The sequence below is a fragment of the Vigna angularis genome, chromosome 3 (assembly GCF_016808095.1).
Source record: "Vigna angularis cultivar LongXiaoDou No.4 chromosome 3, ASM1680809v1, whole genome shotgun sequence".
Lineage (NCBI taxonomy): Eukaryota > Viridiplantae > Streptophyta > Magnoliopsida > Fabales > Fabaceae > Vigna > Vigna angularis.
In genome coordinates this window covers 3014894-3033858 of record NC_068972.1, presented here as the reverse complement: position 1 = coordinate 3033858, position 18965 = coordinate 3014894, and the positions used below count along the sequence as shown (strand labels likewise).

Below are 18965 nucleotides of genomic sequence, written 5' to 3'. Positions count from 1 at the left end.
AAACTTGTCTTAAGTTTATAGCTTAACTGAACTAACTAAGCCACATTTAAATTGAAAACCAAAACGAAAAAACAGTAAAAATAACTAATTCAATTTAAGTTACAAAATTTTTAACCTTGCCCAATTATTTTGGGATATTGCAAATGAATTGTTTATTTTTTTTCTTGGGACTAACGCTCTTTGTTCAAAGGTTTTTTGTACATAAAAAATGACAAATTAGATAGAGTATTAAGTTTTCCATGGATCCTACAGTATCACGTTAATTGTTGTTCTGAAGAGTTTGTTCAATCTCTCATACACTAAAAAATATCTTTTAATTTTTTGTAAATAAATAGTTGCTATTTTAATAATAGTATATCATTTAAACACATTAAACATGCTGGTCTACAAAACCGAGAGTTAAGGAGTCAACTGATATCACTTTAACTTAAATTTTTAATCTCAGCATGCACGCGCGGTTGGAAGCGTGGAAGATAGATCTCACCGTCATAATCTGCTTTCAGTGAGTCATTTTTATCACCAACAGATAACAAAATAGAGGTAAACCTGAAGAAAGGCAGTGGAGAACAACCAAAGAAAGAAGCACTTGACACATAGGAAAGGACGTGGTAGAAGTTTGCATGCTCTCGGTCACGCAACCTTCGTGCATTCCCAAAACCCTAAAACCCTTCATTCCTCTTCCGTCTCCGGCCATGAAGGACCGCCGCACGCTGTCCTCCTATGGCTCCGTTTACATTCCGCCGCACCTCCGCTTGCGCTCCGTCGCCAATTTCAACAACTCACCCTCTCCGCTTCGCGCCAAACCCCACGAAAACCCTACACAAACCATTTCTACTCTGCAACCGCCGTTCACGGAGCGAGTTACCGATAAGGCACGCTCGCTCTTCGTTTCTGCTTATGACGATACCGTTTCCGAGGAAGGCTCCGATCGTGAATTCGAACTTCCCTCACTAGTGGTGAGTCGTTTTGTTTTTTTAACGTGTTGCATTTCTCTTATCATTCGAAGTGTAGGTGGACATGTCTGTGAACGTGGTATTTGAGTTTAATTTTTGCTCTTTTGGTTTGCTAGCATGCTTCCAAATTTGCTTGTTTGCCGAATGCTTCGCTTGATGATAACACTGACGAATGGAAGCGGAAATTTACCGTGCTCTTAAATGACAAGAGTAAGCACGAATTAATCTCGAGGGATAAAAAGGATAGGCGTGATTTTGAGGAAATAGCAGTTATTGCAAGCGGAATGGGGTTGTATAGGTGATTCTTCAATTCTTTTTTCACTACCTGAGTGCTATTGTTTTTAGTGAGGAGTAGGTCTTTATTTTGGGGATTTTTATTTGCGTTAGTTTTTGGCAGCCATATGTATGCTAAGGTTGTTGTCTTCAGTAAGGTTCCACTTCCAAATTACAGATATGATTTGGACGATCGGAAGCCTCAGAGGGAGGTATGCATCCTGTTCAATCATTTGCTCTTTACTTTTCCCTTTGGCCTTTGCTAAGTTCAAATGCTTTTCCTTTTTATTTGTTTGTGTCTATAGACTGTGTTTGAATACTGTTATCTATAGAAAATTTACTTGTCAATAGATACACCTTAGTAAAGCTTTCAGGAATTGACAGGTGAGCTTGTCTTTCACCACATTTACCCGTGTTAAGGCGCATTTTGAGGAATATCTTAGCCAAAAATCCAGGATGAACAAAAGCTGTTTGGATTTGTCATCTGCAAGATCTAGCAGTAATTGCAGTATTGGTATGGATGAGGGGCTTTTTGAGCAACCTGAGCCTCTAGCATCAAGTAAGGCTGTTATAGAGAAAATTGTTCGGCAGAGGAGCTTAAAAATGCGTGCTCAGCAGCAAGCTTGGCAGGTTACCTTCTCTCAAATAGAAAATAGTGGCCTGTTTTCCTGTTCTGTGATAAAACTTATGTGCATTTTTTAGTTCATTCCTTTATCTACATTTGGTTGTTTATTCTGAATTGAATAAATATTGAACCCACAAACTGCTTACTGAGATCTGTATTTATAATACGGTTCTGCTACAAGTCAATTGTAATTGTCTAACTAAACCAATAGCACTAACTGGCACAAACAAGGAAGAGCCTAAATAGAGATAGCGACAAACTGTAACTAACAAACTTATGCAGACAAACTATAACTAACTAATTAATGACAAAGTGAGAGTTACACTCACCCCCGCAAACTTGAGGAGGTTAAGAAACTGTAGGAAGCATTAGGCCCAAAGTAAAGAAAATCTAGCAGAAGGGAGGTAAGGGAGATGGTGAGAGTAGGGGAAACCTGACACTTACAGAATATAATATTAGTCAAAAACACTAAGGGTCTGTTTGGGAAAACTGCAAAAATTAAATTATTTTGATAATCAATGATTGTTATAATTGATCATGACCAATTTGGTTCAGGTAAGTTTTCTGAATGTAGTTTTAAGACAATTAATTATGTTTAAAAAACAGTATTTACCTGAGAAAAAATCATGAAAGGAAATAAAAACTGTCAGAAAATAATTATATATTATAATTCTTTAGATTAATAAAAACAGTTTATTTTTTCAGAAGAAAAGTTGTTTACAAATTTAAAATATTATCCTTGTCCCAAACATATAGCTAAAATTGTAAATAGCTTATTTTTTTTTTTATATAAATCTCAAAAACAGCTGAAATGTATCCTAATAGTCTTTCCCAATCATGCCCTAAGTATGTGTTTGGAATTTCATTCCCGCTAGATTAAACACCTGTCCACCTCACAGCAACATACTGTAGCTTCAGCTTCAATTTGGCTTAACATTACCCTAAATACTCTGTAATGTGGACAGAAAACCATAACACAATGCAAATCTTATTGTAAATAGAATCCTAATAACTTAATATGCTTATCCGTAATGGTACATTTCTGCTGGATACATGTGAAAGACAACAAGCAGAACATTTTTTGTCAGTTTTCATATTTGGACCATGATTATTCCATTTTCATGGTGTACACATTTGGTACGTACATGGTGCAGGACTACAAGTATGTGATAGATCTATGAATCTAGGAAGGTCTCAAAAGTATACTCTCATAGGCCTATATTGAAGGCCCAATTGCGAGTATCTATACCTTTAACACTACCAAAGTACCATATATACCCATATCCGTGGAACATAGGTTTTTCTTAGTCACAGTTTTGGGGTGATATCTTCCCTCCATTGACAATGATCATAGATCAATCTAATGCTTAATGTTAGTTGATATTCACACTAACTTGTTTTGTAATAAGTTGAAAAGAAAAAAAGTCCAGTGGTTCTTCTTTGTGGTCATTACAGTCTGTCCATATTATCTGTTACAGATACTTGTTATTATTTTTATGTGTTGATTGTTTTCCCTGAATATCTTTTCAGTATTTTGATTATCCAATGAGCTTTAGACCATCGAGGAAAAACAAAGTTGGCTTGAATGTTCTTCACATCTTACCTTCTCTTTTCAGGAATCTGCTGAAGGAAATAGAATGCTAGAATTTCGCAGAAGTCTCCCAGCTTATAAAAAGAAAGAAGAAATATTATCAGTCATATCTAGGAATCAGGTGTGTTGAATAGTTGTATTATTAACAATATTGTTATTGGTTAAACTTATTGACCTATTAATTGTATTACAAGTTGTGTTGAACATCCTTTTAAATTAACTTTATACCGTTTGTATGTTGAATGTTGGACTTGTCTAAAAACAATGTTGCAAGTCAATTGCTGTTAGCTAGTTTGACTGGCTGATGCACTGAGGATTGTGAGTTGGTTCAGAAAATCAAACAATATTTGCTATGTAAACTGAAATTTTTATTGTGGAATTCAGAACCCGCTGCAAATACTTTGTTGAATTTTTTGTTGTAAAATTTTTAAACCATGAATATCAAGTATAAAGGTTATGGTGGTGATTTGGTTGAATTTCAATGCAAACAGTAGCAGTGATCATCCCTTAAAAGGTGGGTTGTCTCGTGGAGGTTGTCTCTTGGCATTTGTATGAAAATATTTCATGATAAAAAATTTAATGTACAGGCTTTATAATTTTGTACAGAAGTTAGACAACTGACATTCGACTATTATCACGTTAATATTTATCAGGCAACTATATATTAGACTGTTGTATCACATGGTTGGTTGGTTTAGCAGAGTTATTGACTAATGAGAAGTATTTGGGTTTGTGGTAGCTAGAATGCCATGCCCAAATCAATAATCGGAAAAAGCTCAGTATTTGACCTGCTTTGATTTATACAATTACTATAGTAGTTTGATGTATGACTGGGGACTTGGGTTGGGAGTGATAAGATATACTTCCTCAGCAGTCCCTGTGGTCCTTAAGACTCTTCAAGTGATACACAACTTTTCAGCTTTTATATGCCCATAGTTAGTGTCACCAGAAACAGTCGTTTGGCAGAACCACTGATGTTATTGTGACTGTAAAGCATTTATAATAATCAATATAAAATGTAGTATGCATCTTGGTTAAGTTCTGTTTCCCTTTACTTTTATTCAAATATGATTGAAACACATATTGTAGTCGTAATTTTAATCTTCTAAATTTTTATTTCTATAATTTGATTGTTTGTTATTAAATGACATATTTTTTAGGTAGTTATAATTTCAGGCGAAACAGGTTGTGGCAAGACAACACAAATTCCACAATTCATTTTAGAATCTGAGATAGAATCAGTTCGAGGAGCTGCTTGTAATATCATATGCACAGAGCCAAGACGCATTTCAGCCATGTCAGTTTCTGAAAGAGTGGCCTTTGAGAGGGGAGAGAAATTGGGCGAATCTGTAAGTTTATCTGCGAAACATGGTTATTTTTAATATACTATCCCAATCTATTACTTTTCTGTTTTCTTAAAATTTCAATATTTCTCCCTATTTATTGGTTGCTCACTCACTCGCTCTTTCTCTCTCCTTGAAAGGTTGGATATAAAGTTCGACTTGAGGGTATGAAAGGGAGAGATACCCATCTTCTCTTTTGCACCACAGGCATTTTATTAAGAAGATTACTGGCTGATAGAAAGTTAAAAGGCGTAACTCATGTTATTGTGGATGAAATTCATGAGCGAGGGATGAATGAAGGTAGAGTTTTGAGCTTCATTCAATCTTTTTCTTTTAGAACGTTTCTAAATATTCATATACTTTCATTTTTTTTTGTGACAGATTTTCTGCTTATTATCCTTAAAGAACTCCTTCCCCGTCGGCCAGAACTGAAACTGATTTTGATGAGTGCTACCCTAGATGCGAAGCTCTTTTCTTCATACTTTAATGGGGCTCCGACTATGTTTATTCCTGTGCGTTGCTAAAACACAGTGTTATTCCTTTTTGTTGATGGGAGATAGACGTGTCTGGCAATTTCTTATGATAAATGGATCATGAACCTGAGTACATAGATATAAAATGAAATAATTTCAGAGTATCAAGGCAGTAAATAAATGTTCTATTTTTTTTATTAAATAATAATATTTTGGGGCCTAGAAAACTAAGGACTTCCCCTTTTCTTATTTTTGGATGGGTATGCTTATTAATACAGGGCTACACATACCATGTCAGAACCCATTTTTTGGAGAACATTCTTGAAATGACGGGCTACAGATTAACTCCTTGTAATCAAATTGATGATTATGGTCAAGAAAAGATGTGGAAAATGAACAGACAGGTCCCAAGAAAGAGGAAAAGTCAAATTGCTTCTGCCGTAGAGGTATTTTAGAAATTCAAAACTGTAATTGCTTACCTGTTTAGTATTTCTTAATTTTAGTTTATTTCGGAAAATGTATGACCAGGATGCAATTAGAGCTGCTGATTTCAAAGATTACAGCCCACATACACAGGAGTCTTTGTCATGTTGGAATCCTGACTGCATTGGTTTTAGTCTCATAGAATATATTTTGTGCAATATATGTGAGAATGAAAGACCTGGTGCTGTTTTGGTTTTCATGACTGGATGGGATGATATAAGCTGTCTCAAAGAGAAACTCCTGACGCACACTGTCTTGGGGGATCCAAACCGTGTTCTGTTGCTTACATGTCATGGCTCAATGGCTAGCTCAGAGCAGGTATTGTTCTGTCCGTTGATGACAAATCTGCAGTTGCTTTCATACAATCTGTATGTATAATGATTTGTTGTCTGAAAACAGTTTTAACAATATATTTGTGCATGGTTTGCCAAAGAAAGGTTGTATGTGCTTTATCTCCTTGGCACTTATGATTAATATTTAGATATACATAACGGATAGGCAATATGCAGAGATTAATATTTGAAGAGCCTGAAGCTGGAGTAAGAAAAATAGTGCTAACAACAAATATCGCTGAAACCAGTATCACGATAAATGATGTTGTTTTTGTTCTTGACTGTGGAAAAGCGAAAGAAACATCGTATGATGCTCTGAACAACACACCTTGTCTGCTTCCTACATGGATTTCTAAGGTTTCTTCTCAACAAGTAAGTTTATACTTTAGTTGATTGCGTGTGTTTTTAATATTCACTTTAATAACATGATTGTAATTACCAGACATCACTTTTTAGTATGTCATCTTCATCCTTAACATATACATACTGGTTTTTTTCAAAGCTTTCTGAATAGTTTATCATGTTTAGTTGGCTGAATGTTATGGACACTGGGCTATTGAAACTATAAATGTTGCTTGCTAGCAGTAATCTGGATTGGAATCTGAATTATTCTATGATAACAACTCTGCATTTTTTTCCTGTAGATTAAGGCTTAGCTCTTTACCTTGTGTTTATCATCAACAGGAGAGTGAGTGTGTTCTTCATAGTTTTGTAATAATCATGATTTTGGGAAGAAAAATACGTACACTGGACATGTTTTATGAAGCTTGATAGATGTTGTATTTACTCACTGGTCATCATTTGCACCAAGAGCTTTAATGACAAATTGGAAGTTGTAATACAGGAAGAACTTTATGTGGGTAGTCATGAAAAGATATAAATCTAAGGTGGACTAAATAATTCTAATATTCTTGGCCAAAGCCCTACGGAGAACTTCTGATCTGATGTCTTAATTTTAATAGTTCTAAGGGCTTTTGTAGATTAGTTTTAATTAATCTAAGTAACTGACATCCTTACCACCTGCTGCATATGGCTTAAATGGTCACGAAAAGGTCATGTCAGTTGACTTTTTAAATGAGTTAGAACAACGTCATTGGCTGCCCCTACAATTAAGAACTAGAGATATCTCTAATAATATAAAATAATAAATCGTGACACTTGATATAATTTACCCAACTCTATTTTTACCTTGAAATTACTTCACATAACTAAAGTACCTAATAATTCATAATTCATGTGAAAATAACGTCAAAGTAATCAAAATCTGAAATATAATTATAATCTATCCTCCAGTGTGTTGCATCTGTGGCATAAAAGAAACTATAGAATCATTTACATGAAAAAGAGGCTATGGACAATTCTGATTAAATTTTTTGGTGTGGGGTTGGGGCGTGATTTTATTGGTATGTATAAAATATAAATAAAGTTATGCAATTGAAAATTGGCATTTTATTCTCTTGGATTTGGTACCTTGGCCATTATTTAGTTACCAACTTATGGGAGTTTCCCCACTGCCTATCTGAAGGATATCAAGGATAATGTCTGATGAGACTATGCAAGATATTTCCTACAAACTTTAGGCAAGACTACACATGTCATTTAAGTGAATGAATGCATTTGCTGCTTAAAATAATAATTCCCTTGTCTGGAAATTGCTGTTGTGTTGTAAGGCCTGGTTATGTGCCATTTTCTATAGTTTAAGGATGAAAATCGATTAGTCCACAGGATTATAATGGTAAAATGCAGTATACCCCTAAAGTCTGCATATAGTTAACTACCAGTGAGTTCGACCTTAATTATTAACCATGAACGAAAATATTGGACCTTAATTGCTGAGTTTTCCCCTGAATCATATTTTTCTAGAGAAGAGGAAGAGCTGGTCGGGTACAACCAGGAGAGTGTTACCATCTCTATCCTAGATGTGTGTATGATGCATTTTCGGAGTATCAATTGCCAGAAATTTTGAGAACACCTCTGCAGTCCCTCTGTTTACAAATTAAAAGTTTGAGACTTGAAAGCATATCTGAGTTCTTGTCCAGGGCTTTGCAGTCTCCTGAGATACTTGCGGTATATATTTGGTTTATTCTTCAGAATTCCATCAATTCATGTACTTTTCTCTTATTTAATAAGTTCATATATTATTTTCTTTCTTTTTTTGTGTTGGTTACTTGTATGTAAATTTGTACCGGTAATTTTTGTGATCGTTTTATTCATAGGTACAAAATGCAATTGAATATTTAAAAATAATTGGAGCTTTGGATGAGAATGAGAATCTCACTATTCTAGGTTGGTTGTTCCCTTGCTGTTACTAGAAAATTTAGCTTGTGTTCTCTCCCTGAAATGATGAAGACTTGTACTTGGTTCTTCACTTGACAGGGCGCTATTTGACAATGCTTCCTATGGAACCCAAACTTGGCAAGATGCTAATATTAGGTGCTATTTTCAATTGCCTGGATCCCATATTAACTGTTGTTGCTGGTCTTAGTGTGAGAGATCCTTTTCTAACACCGTTGGATAAAAAAGATGTAAGTTGTTTCTGTTTAAGATGATTGGTTAATGATTGAAATGCTAATTTGTTTTTATTATAGATTACTTAAGGTTAAACCCCTTTAGTTGTCCTTATTTTTGTTGGGTTTTTCCAGTTTGATCCCCTTCTTATTAGAATCCCCAATTGAGTCCTTATAAGTGCTAATTTGAATCAATTGAGCCCCTGCCGTTAAATTTAGTTAACGGAGTTAAGTTTTTGCACAGGTGGAAGGTTGATGTGTCAATTTTTTAAAACATGGCATACTGAGAGTTGAATACGTGGAATTTAGCAACTTTTTAAATTTTAATAATATGGATTTCTGAAATGGGATTTAGGGTTCAAAGAAGAGGAAGAAGAAGCTACAGGTGGCAAAGAAGATGAAAGTAAATCTGTCATTAAATGGACAGAGGATGACCAAAAGAACCTCATGGATCTGGGAAATTTAGAGCTGGAAAGGAACACGCGGTTGGAGAATCTTATTGCCAGAAGAAGACAAAGGAGATTGATATCTGAGAAGAATCTAATAGACTTAGACTTTGTTGATATTCCCAGTAATGTTGCACCTATTGCTACAACCAGGCATAATCCATTTGATTTCCCTGATGACTCCTTTGTTGCCATGGGATTACCACCCATTCCTGGATCTGCTCCTTCTATTCTACAACCTAGACGAAACCCTTTTGATATTCCCTATGACTCAAATGAAGAGAAACCAGATCTTAAGGGGGACAATTTTCAACAAGAGTTTACGGTGTTTCATCCAAAAGATTCCCTTTTTTCGGAGGCATGAAAGTTTCAGCTTAGGACCTTCAAAAAGATTCCCTTTTTCATGAACAATTTAATGCAGGGGAAACGTCTCATGAAACAACCGGGGGATGGCCCAGTGCACCGGACGGACCATAGGCATGGGGTTACTGCTTCGTGAGAGAGCGAAACCCAAGTGATTACTGCTCCCCAGTTCCCCTGCGCTTCTGGACAACAATACTATGGCAGGGGTCCCATCCAGATATCCTGAAACTACAACTACGGTCAGTGCGGAAATGCAATTGGTGTGGATTTGATCAACAACCCTGATCTCGTCGCCACTGACCCCGTCGTCTCCTTCAAGCCCGCCATCTGGTTTTGGATGATCCCACAGTCCCCCAAGCCTTCCTTCCACAACAACCTTGACTGCTACTCCCAGACCCTATTCGGAAATTCACTGCTTAATCTCCATCCCTTCGTCTGGTCTACAACCACCTCTCAGATTTTTAATCCCATTCAATTTGATTGAACCCTAAATCCCATTTCAGGAATCCCTAATATTATATTATTACATTTTACCAAATTCCGGCCTAAACCATGCCACTTTTCAACTCTCACCATGCCACGTCTTAAAAAATTAGACACATCAACCTTCCACCTATGCACAAACTTAACCCCGTTAAATAAATTTAACGGCATGGACTCAATCGATTCAAATTATCACTTTTAAGGACTCAATTGGGGATTCTAATAAGAAGGGGATCAAACTGGGAAAAACACACATAAATAGAGACAACTAAAGGGTTTAAACCATTACTTAATGCCCTATTGTATTACTCTCTTCTGTACTTGTGTTCCCTCTTAGCATGAACATATTGCATGACAATAACATTTTATTTTCTATTTTTATACGTGTTGCTTGGACGCTAATTGCAATTAAATTTGCTTCAAGAACCCAGATACACTTCCTAATGAGTGGTACCAAACATGAAATTCATCTGATAATAGTGTTGAAAGAATTGTATTCCTATTATTTCTCCAAAAAGGAATTGCAGTTTACCTATTGTATACTGCTTGAAAGAGACTTTTAACCGTGCACTATTTAAAAATTTTATAAAAAAAGTTCTACATTGGGTTTTGTTGCCAAAGTTGTATCATGTGATGTTTTTGAATTTTTTTTTTCTGAATGTAAGAGCTAGTCGGGATGATCACTATTTCAGTTAATTAGACTTATTTGAAGTATGTAATGGATATATGTAATATGGCCAATTTATTTTCCAACTTGTTGGGTGGGCGATGTCTTGTGTTGAAATGAATTTCATTATTTGACAGCTCAAAGTTCTTCATTGTAGCTTGCAGAGGCTGCAAAATCTCAATTCTGTGGTGCATATAGTGACCACCTTGCCCTTGTAAGGGCATATGAAGGTTGGAAAGATGCTGAAATGGACATGGGTGGATATGAATACTGTTGGAAAAATTTTCTTTCCTTACAATCCATGAAAGCTATTGATGCTCTTCGGAGAGAGTTCATATGCCTGCTCAAGGATACCGGATTAGTTGATAGCAACGCAGCCAGCTGCAATGCATGGAGCTCTGATCTAAATCTTATCCGAGCAGTTATTTGCTATGGCCTATATCCTGGAATTGGTTCTGTTGTGGTATGTCCTATTTTCAAGACAAACATAATATATTAATGACTTCATTAGCCTAATTTTGTCTTTTGTTTTTGTTTTTGTGTTAATAGTTGATTCCAGCACTACAGAATAGTTTGTGTATAAAAGTATATTTTCTTGTACTCCTTGTTCTAAATTTTCTTTCTTAATTATATATGAAAATAAATAATTAAGTTCAATTTAAATTAAAATTAGATCATGTTCTGTTTAGTCAGTCGCAATACATAATGACAAATTCTTTTATTTAACTCAGTTATATTTTAAAATTGAACATTTGCCCGTCAGATTCTCGTATTGATGGATAGAGGTCCATCCTGAACGTTTTTATATTAGTATATGTTATGTTTTGAAAATGTAAATAAGATGTAATTTCATTTGCAGAATAATGAGAAATCATTCTCTTTGAAAACAATGGAGGATGGGCAAGTGCTCCTATATTCGGTAAGTTCATTCAGACCTTTATAATTTGCTGCTAGCTGTAAAGCATTTTAAATAATTCTATTAAGGTTTTGTCACCTTTCCATTCTATTTGGGGCTTTCCTTTTTAATCGAATATTCATTTCATTTGCCTAGAACTCAGTGAATGCTCGGGAAACTAAAATTCCATATCCATGGCTTGTTTTTAACGAGAAGATAAAAGTGAACTCGGTTTTTCTCCGCGACTCAACAGCTGTGTCTGATTCAGTGGTGCTTCTGTTTGGAGGAAGCTTATTGAAAGGAGACGCTGTAAGTTTGATGTGATTTTCTATTGTTTATTGTGTTTATTATAATATTATATGCAATGTTTGCATTATGATATTGGTGTCTTAGTTTTAGTTGTCTGATGTTTTACTGGAATCCAACCTTTTCTATCAGGATAACCATTTAAAAATGTTGGGAGGATATCTTGAGTTTTTTATGGATCCGAGTATTGTTGAAATGTACCAGAGTATAAGGAGAGAACTTGATGCCTTCATTCAGAGCAAAGTAGGTGCAAATTAATATCATTCTCCTACCTTCTCGATGCAAATAGAACTACCATTCTATTTCTGTTTTAGTGCTTTTTCTGTGGCCAGTATGAATTGACATGACAGTTTAACTTTTAATTTAAACTTTGTATTTGGCAGCTACTTTTTCCAAGAATGGGCATACAGTGGTATCATGATCTCCTATCTACAGTACGGCTGCTGATTTCCAATGACCAATGTGAAGGTAGATTTGTATTTGGTCGCCAGGTCCATAAACCATCTAAAAAATCTATTATGTTGGCCTCACACCCAACCTTGGTTTCAAGGACTGAGAGTGGACCTGGGGGAGATAATTCTAAAAGTCAGCTCCAAACATTGCTTACGAGAGCAGGATGTGCAGCGCCCGTCTACAAGACTAAACAATTGAAGAACAATCAGTTTCAGGCTGCAGTTGAATTCAATGGAATGCAGATAATGGGTCAACCTTGTAACAATAAAAAGAGTGCAGAAAAAGATGCTGCAGCTGAGGCATTGCAGTGGCTGATGGGTGGAAAGCAAGCAGGCAGGGAGTATATCAATCACTTGTCAATGTTGCTTAAGAAAAGTAAGAAGGATCACAATTAAGCGGTCAAAGTAATATGTTCAATGCAAAGGTAAAATGGAGCTGGAGGCGAAGGATGTATGCGGTTTCATGGGGCATTGTTACTATAAAGTCCTGGATCATTGGGTCAACCTGTTCATGAAAGCAGCCAACCCCATATCACCATCAACCAGATTGAATTTGAAGTTGAAAGATACTCATTCTTTGATCGAAGCAAAGATAAAAGATCATCCGCGAGCATGAAGCAAATAACTGTCACTTTTCCAGTTTTGTGCTTTTACATCAGTGATAAAATTGACGGTTAGTGGCAGGGTCATACGCGACAGGAGGGATTAGTACATAGCATTCATTAAATGGGTTGGGTTGGCGGTGCGGGCGGTTGTGCACATATTCAGCAGGAAATGATGCCACACTCGAATCCCAGTTATTCACCCATTGATTTTGTACAGTGATTATCATTTTTGACGGTATTGAAATCTTGAATATATGTCGAACCACATTCCATCCCAATATAATTCTATTCCAATGGTGAGACCAAATAAACCTTTTTCTGGCCTTTTGTTCTTGGTCCGATTAAAACCAGGTGAAAAATTAAAGTAACCGGTTTTGGACAGATTGTAGGTCAAATAAATGGGAAACTGAAACGATTGTTCAGCATCAATAAATTTTGGTTGGTGACATATAAGTTGAAATTGATCATATTCTAAGTTGCTTTGAGAGGACAAGCCCCGAAAGGAATGTACCTAACGCGGTCGTGTTGCCAGCTCAACATTTGTTTGGATTTCCATTTCCATAGCATGAATGGACTATCAATGTAAAGACACCACACTCGTGGATTCATTTGAATGTTCATTGGAATGTGTATTGGCGGTAAACCAAACAACCAAGTGTTGTGTTTGATCCGATCAAAATACATGCAAAGGAATTACAAAGATTATTTCATCCTATATCAAATTATATGTTTTCATTTATCTAATTTATTCCTAAATCTTAAGTGATCCTCTTATTTAATACATTAACTTTTTTTTCTAATTTGTTCTCAAGTAAATTAAAATGTTAATTCTTCAACAACCCCATTTACCTCTCTATTTAATGTATTTAGTGAGATTATTTTAGTAAAATTGTATAAAGAGTTTTTATTTTTTTAGTACTTCAACAAAAAAAGTCTCAGGCTTCAGATAAAATGAGATTGAGGTACAAAATTGTTTATCATTTAGTGCAGAAATTTAAAAGTAAAGAGAACAAAAACAAGAGCCAAAAATTCCTTTCGTTTTATTTATTTATTTTTCTATTGATTGGATTTGAATGAGAATTTCTTTGTAACATTTAGAATGTTCGCACTAAGTTTTGTTGAAATTTTATTTTCCTTTTCTTTTATTAGCATCCGTGAGAATGTGCTAGTCATTGCTTTTCCTCCCATCCTATTACGCATACTTTTTTTCTTTCCTTTTATTAAAATTTTCTCCTGTAAAATGAAAAGAAAACGTGTTTTTCTTATTTCCTTTCATTAATTCCTCTGTTTGTTCAGTAATTATAAGTTTCGGTTTTTGTTATATTTCTTGATAGTTTTGTTTACCCGAGAAAAAAAGGGAAAAAAGCTTGCTTCAATAAACTTCCCCAGAATCAGGTCTAGATAAAAAAAACCAAATAAATAATAAAAAAAATTAAATATATTTCAATCTCTGTATTATATTTGAATGTAAAATTAAAACACATTCATTTATAAACTTTAAAAATTAAAATATATTTGAACTACAATAAATTCAAATTTAATGATAAAATTTAAAAACTAAAAAAATAGTTAATCCTAAAAATATAAACTTCTTCACAAAATTTTATTTAGAGTACTTTATCATTAACTACGACCAACTTACAATTAAAATTTTATTTGGACAAAAAAATGCAGTTTTCCTACTAAAATTAATCAAAAGTATATATGCATAACGTATACCCAGCCAATGATTTATGGTTAGAAAACTTAAACACTAGCACAGGACAAAAACTAGTCAATACCATGGGCAAATGCAGAATATCAACTTCATATCGCTCATCAGGAAAGACTTACTATAAAAGGCTTATTCTGATTATATCATTTTTTCAATACTTCATAAATATGGCACACACAAATGCGGATTAAATATGCGAATGATATTCCCAATCACATACTGCACACTACCAGAACAAAATCTGTGAACAGCCAAATAAACAATAACCAAGTAATAAACTGTTCTTTTTCCCTCGTCTGGGTTTTTTAGGTTTTTTACTAATACCCATTCATTTTACCAAGAAAACCTTTCTTTCTAGCTTCAATTTATTCAGACTCATGCTAGAAGTAGAAAAAAAAAACTAAAACACATCTAAGTCCCTTCACGATCACTGCAAAGAAGGAATGATAAAAAGCTAAAGAAATTAGTAGACATAGCCCTTGACAAACATTCCCTTCTTTGCCTCTTCACTCTCACCCTCCGCAGAATATCTTCCAAGTTGAGCCAAGGAGTTTGCTTTTGCGCGCACCAAAAGAGACTTTTGAGCAGCTTCCACATTCTCAGGGTGTCCTTTCCACGTCTTTAGCACGGTGTTCTGAAGAGCTCGAGCATACGAGAAAGAAACATGCCATGGGTTGGGGCTTTGGTTCATTGCATTTAGATTAAGTGTCGCTTCCACTTCAGATTGTCCACCCGACAAAAACTGACAAAATAAACATTTTCACTCTTTAATTTACTAGTTTTATATTAAGTGCAATAATAAGTAAAATCAGCATAGCCAATTATCTGAATAGAGAATACAAAAGACCTGTTACTTTACCATGATTCCGGGTACTGCTGGAGGAACTCTTCTTCTAAGCAAGGTTAGAGTATATTTGGCAACGGTTTCCGGAGAAGCCTTTTCCTTATGTCCAGCCCCAGGTGTAACCATGCTAGGTTTGAGCAAAATTCCCTCAAACATGACATTGTTTTCAGCCAAGTAGAAGAAGACTTCAGACCAGACTTTCTCGGCAACTTCCAACGTCCTTTCAATTGAGTGGTCTCCGTCCAGAAGAATTTCAGGCTCCACAATTGGCACAAGGCCATTGTCCTGCAATGAAGAACGAGTAAAGCAAGGGGATTAGTGCACTGTAAAAGAAAAACCTTTCTTGAGATAAATCTACAACAACATCAAGTAACAAAAGTTCAAAGAATGAAAAAACAATTACAGGTTCTCATTCATTCAAATTTGCATAAAATATCTGTTCCCTTTGTCATAGACCAAACTAAACCCACAACCCAAGTTCACTCCCTTCAAATGAAAAGAACCACTATCATCCATGGGTCCAGTGATCGATACCAAAGGATAAACTACAAATAGATGTGTTACTCTAAGAATCGGGTAATTTCAGCAAACAAAGATTTATGGGAGCAAGAATACCTGAGAGATAGCGGCATAACGTGCAAGTCCCCATGCTGCTTCCTTAACAGCTAATGCAGAAGGACCACATGGAATGCTAACAACTGTCCTCCTGTGGATCAAAACAATTTTAAAGTCGCTCTCAATGCATCTAATTAAGACGAACATTTCACAAAGAAACAATGACTTACCACTTGGCAAATCGAGCACCTTGCTTGTAGTATTCAGCAGACCTAGAAGCCAATCCATCCAACCCTTGGCACCATGATTCATTGTTTGAACCCGGCAGGGGGACCAGACCCTAAAAATAGGAAAACTATAAATGTAAACACCAAGCCAACTTCTAAATCTAATCAGTAACACATGACACCATTGACAAACTCAAATAACAAACCTTATCAACTTTGATGCCAGGAACAATGTTCTGATCACGAAGGCAATCCACAAATTTCTTTCCATCAGTGGTTGACTGGTAAAGGGTTTCTTCAAAAAGAATGGCACCAGAAATATACTCTCCAAGGCCAGGTGTGGTAAGCAGAAGTTGCCTGTAAGCCTGGCGATTCACCTCAGTATTGTCCAAACCAATGGATGCTAAACGCTTCCCGCATGTTGCATTTGATTCATCAATTGCAAGAATTCCACGCCCAGGAGTTGCAATAGATTTCTATACAACCAACAAACAAGAAAGCCAGTCTCATCTTTACTGAAGGGTTAAGATCCAAAGTGATAGAGTGATAAAACGTATCTAAAAGACAATCCAAATCAACATAGAAAAACAGCATCCTGAAAATCTTCCAAGTAAAAAAATACTAAAAAACCAAATCCAAGGAGAGATTTCATTACAGAGTAAGTTATGAATCAAATTAATGTAAATCAACAAACACGACCAAAGATGGAAAATGCACATGCATAAAGAGTGTACCAAAAAACAACAAAGTTAAAATCTTTAGAGCAGAAAAACATTAGAAATCAAAATAATTGATAAAGTGCAAGAAAGAAGAAGATACTAATCGCGATTTGAAGAATGTGCTTGAAGAATATGCGGCAAAGTCAATAAATCATAAATAGACGGTATTCCGTTTTAAAAGATCTTACCATTTAGATTGGTTCGCTTAATGTTAGATAGGGTATTGCTATTTTTTTATTTATTTCTTATATTGTCAGATACATTTCCAAAAGCCAGCGGGTACATTTCTTCAAAACTGATATATGCAATTTTGAATCAACATTGTCTGGAGATTAACCCTTTAAAACTTTTAGAACATTTAAATTGAATCGAATTAATATAAATCTACAAACAAACACGACCAAAGACGGAAAATACGCATGCACAAAGGGTGTACCGAAAAACAGCAAAGTTAAAACCTTCAGAACAGAAAAACTTTGGAAATCAAAAGAATTGATAAAGGGCAAGAAAGAAGAAGATATCATAAAGAATTGGTACTAACAGCAGTTTGGACGAGTTCGTGTTGGTAAGAAGAGGCGCGGATCGGGAGAGAGACCCGGCGAGGAGAAGATCCCCGGCGTGGAGAAAAGGTGCTGTGGGCGATCCACTGTGAAGACAAAGTATTGAGCTTTGCAGAAGCCATAGCCATGGATGTTAAGAGTGAAAAAATGGATTGTTGCAAAGTCCAGTGAAGATTGTGCTGTGTTGTGATCTGAAGGTTTTATAGGGAAAGAGAAAACCGTGAAAAAGAAATGAAGTGTTTGGTTTGATTCGTTTTGGTTTTCTTGGTCACTCCGCGGTAGGTGATGTGAGACACTTCTCAAGCGGCAATATCAACAACCCACTTTTTTAATTTCTTTTTCGATTTATACTTTTCAAACACAAAAGTCCTTTTCCATGCTTTGTTTGAATATCAAAATATTTTATTTAATTATGGAAGCATGTATTAAAACTATTTTTATTGATTCATATGCGGGAAACATTTATTATATTTAAAATTTATTTAATTTTAAAAAATTTAATTTTTTTAAAACAAATTAAATAAAAAAAACAGTTAAATTTAAGAAAACTGTTATTTGAAAGGAAAATTTAGAAAGAAAGAAAAACGCAAAATTAAAGGATAAAATTAAAAAAAAGTAGATACAAAAAGAAAAATCCTCTGTTTATACAATTGTATACGTATTTTAATTTATAAAGATAGAGATATTGCCTTTTGAAAGAAATTTAAAAGAAAATATTATAAATATTGAATATTATAGCACATGCATATTTTTAATTTATGAAGATAAAGATGTTGGAATTAAAACAGATAAAGATTGAAACAGTTTAATAGATGCATAATTTAATATATAAGGATAAAGATTATGGAATTAAAAGAGATAAAAAATATTAAGATTGAAATATTATATAATAGATACATATTTTCAATTCATGAAAATAAATGTATTTAGATTAAAATATTAAATAATTATTAAATTTTAAATTAAATTAAATAATTATTAAATTTTAAATTAAAAAACAAAGTTTTATTTAAAATTCGTTAACATATATTATCAAATTTCGAAATTTAATAATTATTTTTATCAAATTTCAAAATTTAATTTAATAATTTTTTTATCAAATTTTAAAACTTGATGAAAATTTAGTTAGATTTCGAATTCTAATTCAGATTGAGTCAAATTTTGAAATCTAATAAAAACTCAATCAGATTTTGAAATTTGTTGGATATTTTCCTAGGAAGCATAACAGGTATTTTAAGGAAAATTAAAGATATAAACTGAAAACGTCATACGTTTTATAATTATAAAAAATCATACCTAAGATCCAATTTATATAACATTTATTTAAAGGTATATATTTTTACCATTTTTTAATCGAACTCCCAACTTTCAAATTTACTGTATGAATCTTCTTAAAGCTGGTCAAGCTAATGTAGGTTTAGAAATAACTTATTTCTTAAAATTAATTACTTATTATTTTATTTAAACAGAATTATCACTTGTTTTTAGATGTAGATTAAACTAAATTCGTGAGAAAGTTGTTTGAAAATTGATAAAATTATCCTTTATG

At 34.4% G+C, this 18965-nt stretch overlaps 2 protein-coding genes across 9 annotated transcripts; one reads left to right on the top strand and one right to left on the bottom strand.

Annotated features, from left to right (window-relative positions):
- The first annotated feature begins 476 nt into the window (after positions 1–476).
- On the top strand, positions 477–13500 carry LOC108326104 (DExH-box ATP-dependent RNA helicase DExH5, mitochondrial). Of its 8 annotated transcripts, none has more exons than XM_017559379.2 (20): positions 479–956; positions 1070–1251; positions 1351–1438; positions 1611–1856; positions 3468–3563; positions 4603–4791; positions 4926–5085; positions 5167–5297; positions 5537–5704; positions 5787–6059; positions 6251–6445; positions 7937–8140; positions 8290–8359; positions 8450–8598; positions 10697–11002; positions 11399–11458; positions 11591–11743; positions 11873–11987; positions 12124–12208; positions 12291–12427. In XM_017559379.2, the coding sequence occupies exons 1-19, from the start codon at positions 621–623 to the stop codon at positions 12159–12161; spliced, it is 3159 nt and encodes a 1052-aa protein (XP_017414868.1). In that variant the 5' UTR covers positions 479–620; the 3' UTR covers positions 12162–12208; positions 12291–12427. The 8 variants fall into 8 exon arrangements, with proteins under 8 accessions (XP_052730790.1, XP_017414868.1, XP_017414867.1 ...); XM_017559376.2 differs by having other exon boundaries at positions 481–956; positions 11873–11983; positions 12291–12530; XM_052874830.1 differs by lacking the exon at positions 11873–11987 and having other exon boundaries at positions 477–956; positions 12291–12530.
- A 1192-nt stretch (positions 13501–14692) lies between these two features.
- On the bottom strand, positions 14693–17735 carry LOC108326500 (fructose-bisphosphate aldolase 3, chloroplastic). Its single transcript, XM_017560035.2, has 6 exons — positions 17398–17735; positions 16344–16613; positions 16141–16250; positions 15971–16061; positions 15371–15640; positions 14693–15253 (listed from the first exon to the last, which is right to left on the bottom strand). Exons 1-6 carry the CDS (start codon positions 17542–17544, stop codon positions 14975–14977), a joined length of 1167 nt encoding a protein of 388 aa, XP_017415524.1. The 5' UTR covers positions 17545–17735; the 3' UTR covers positions 14693–14974.
- Positions 17736–18965: the final 1230 nt, after the last annotated feature.

Bases quoted from the DNA above. Each gene is read 5' to 3' on its own strand.
- LOC108326104 (XM_017559374.2), top strand. From the start codon at position 621: ATGCTCTCGGTCACGCAACCTTCGTGCATTCCCAAAACCCTAAAACCC. The intron at 957-1,069 runs GTGAGTCGTTTT...TTGGTTTGCTAG, and splicing joins TCGAACTTCCCTCACTAGTG to CATGCTTCCAAATTTGCTTG. The intron at 8,360-8,449 runs GTTGGTTGTTCC...TTCACTTGACAG, and splicing joins TGAGAATCTCACTATTCTAG to GGCGCTATTTGACAATGCTT.
- LOC108326500 (XM_017560035.2), bottom strand. From the start codon at position 17,544: ATGGCTATGGCTTCTGCAAAGCTCAATACTTTGTCTTCACAGTGGATC. The intron at 16,062-16,140 runs GTAAGTCATTGT...TTTGATCCACAG, and splicing joins GGTGCTCGATTTGCCAAGTG to GAGGACAGTTGTTAGCATTC. The intron at 15,641-15,970 runs GTATTCTTGCTC...TCTTCATTGCAG, and splicing joins GTTATGCCGCTATCTCTCAG to GACAATGGCCTTGTGCCAAT.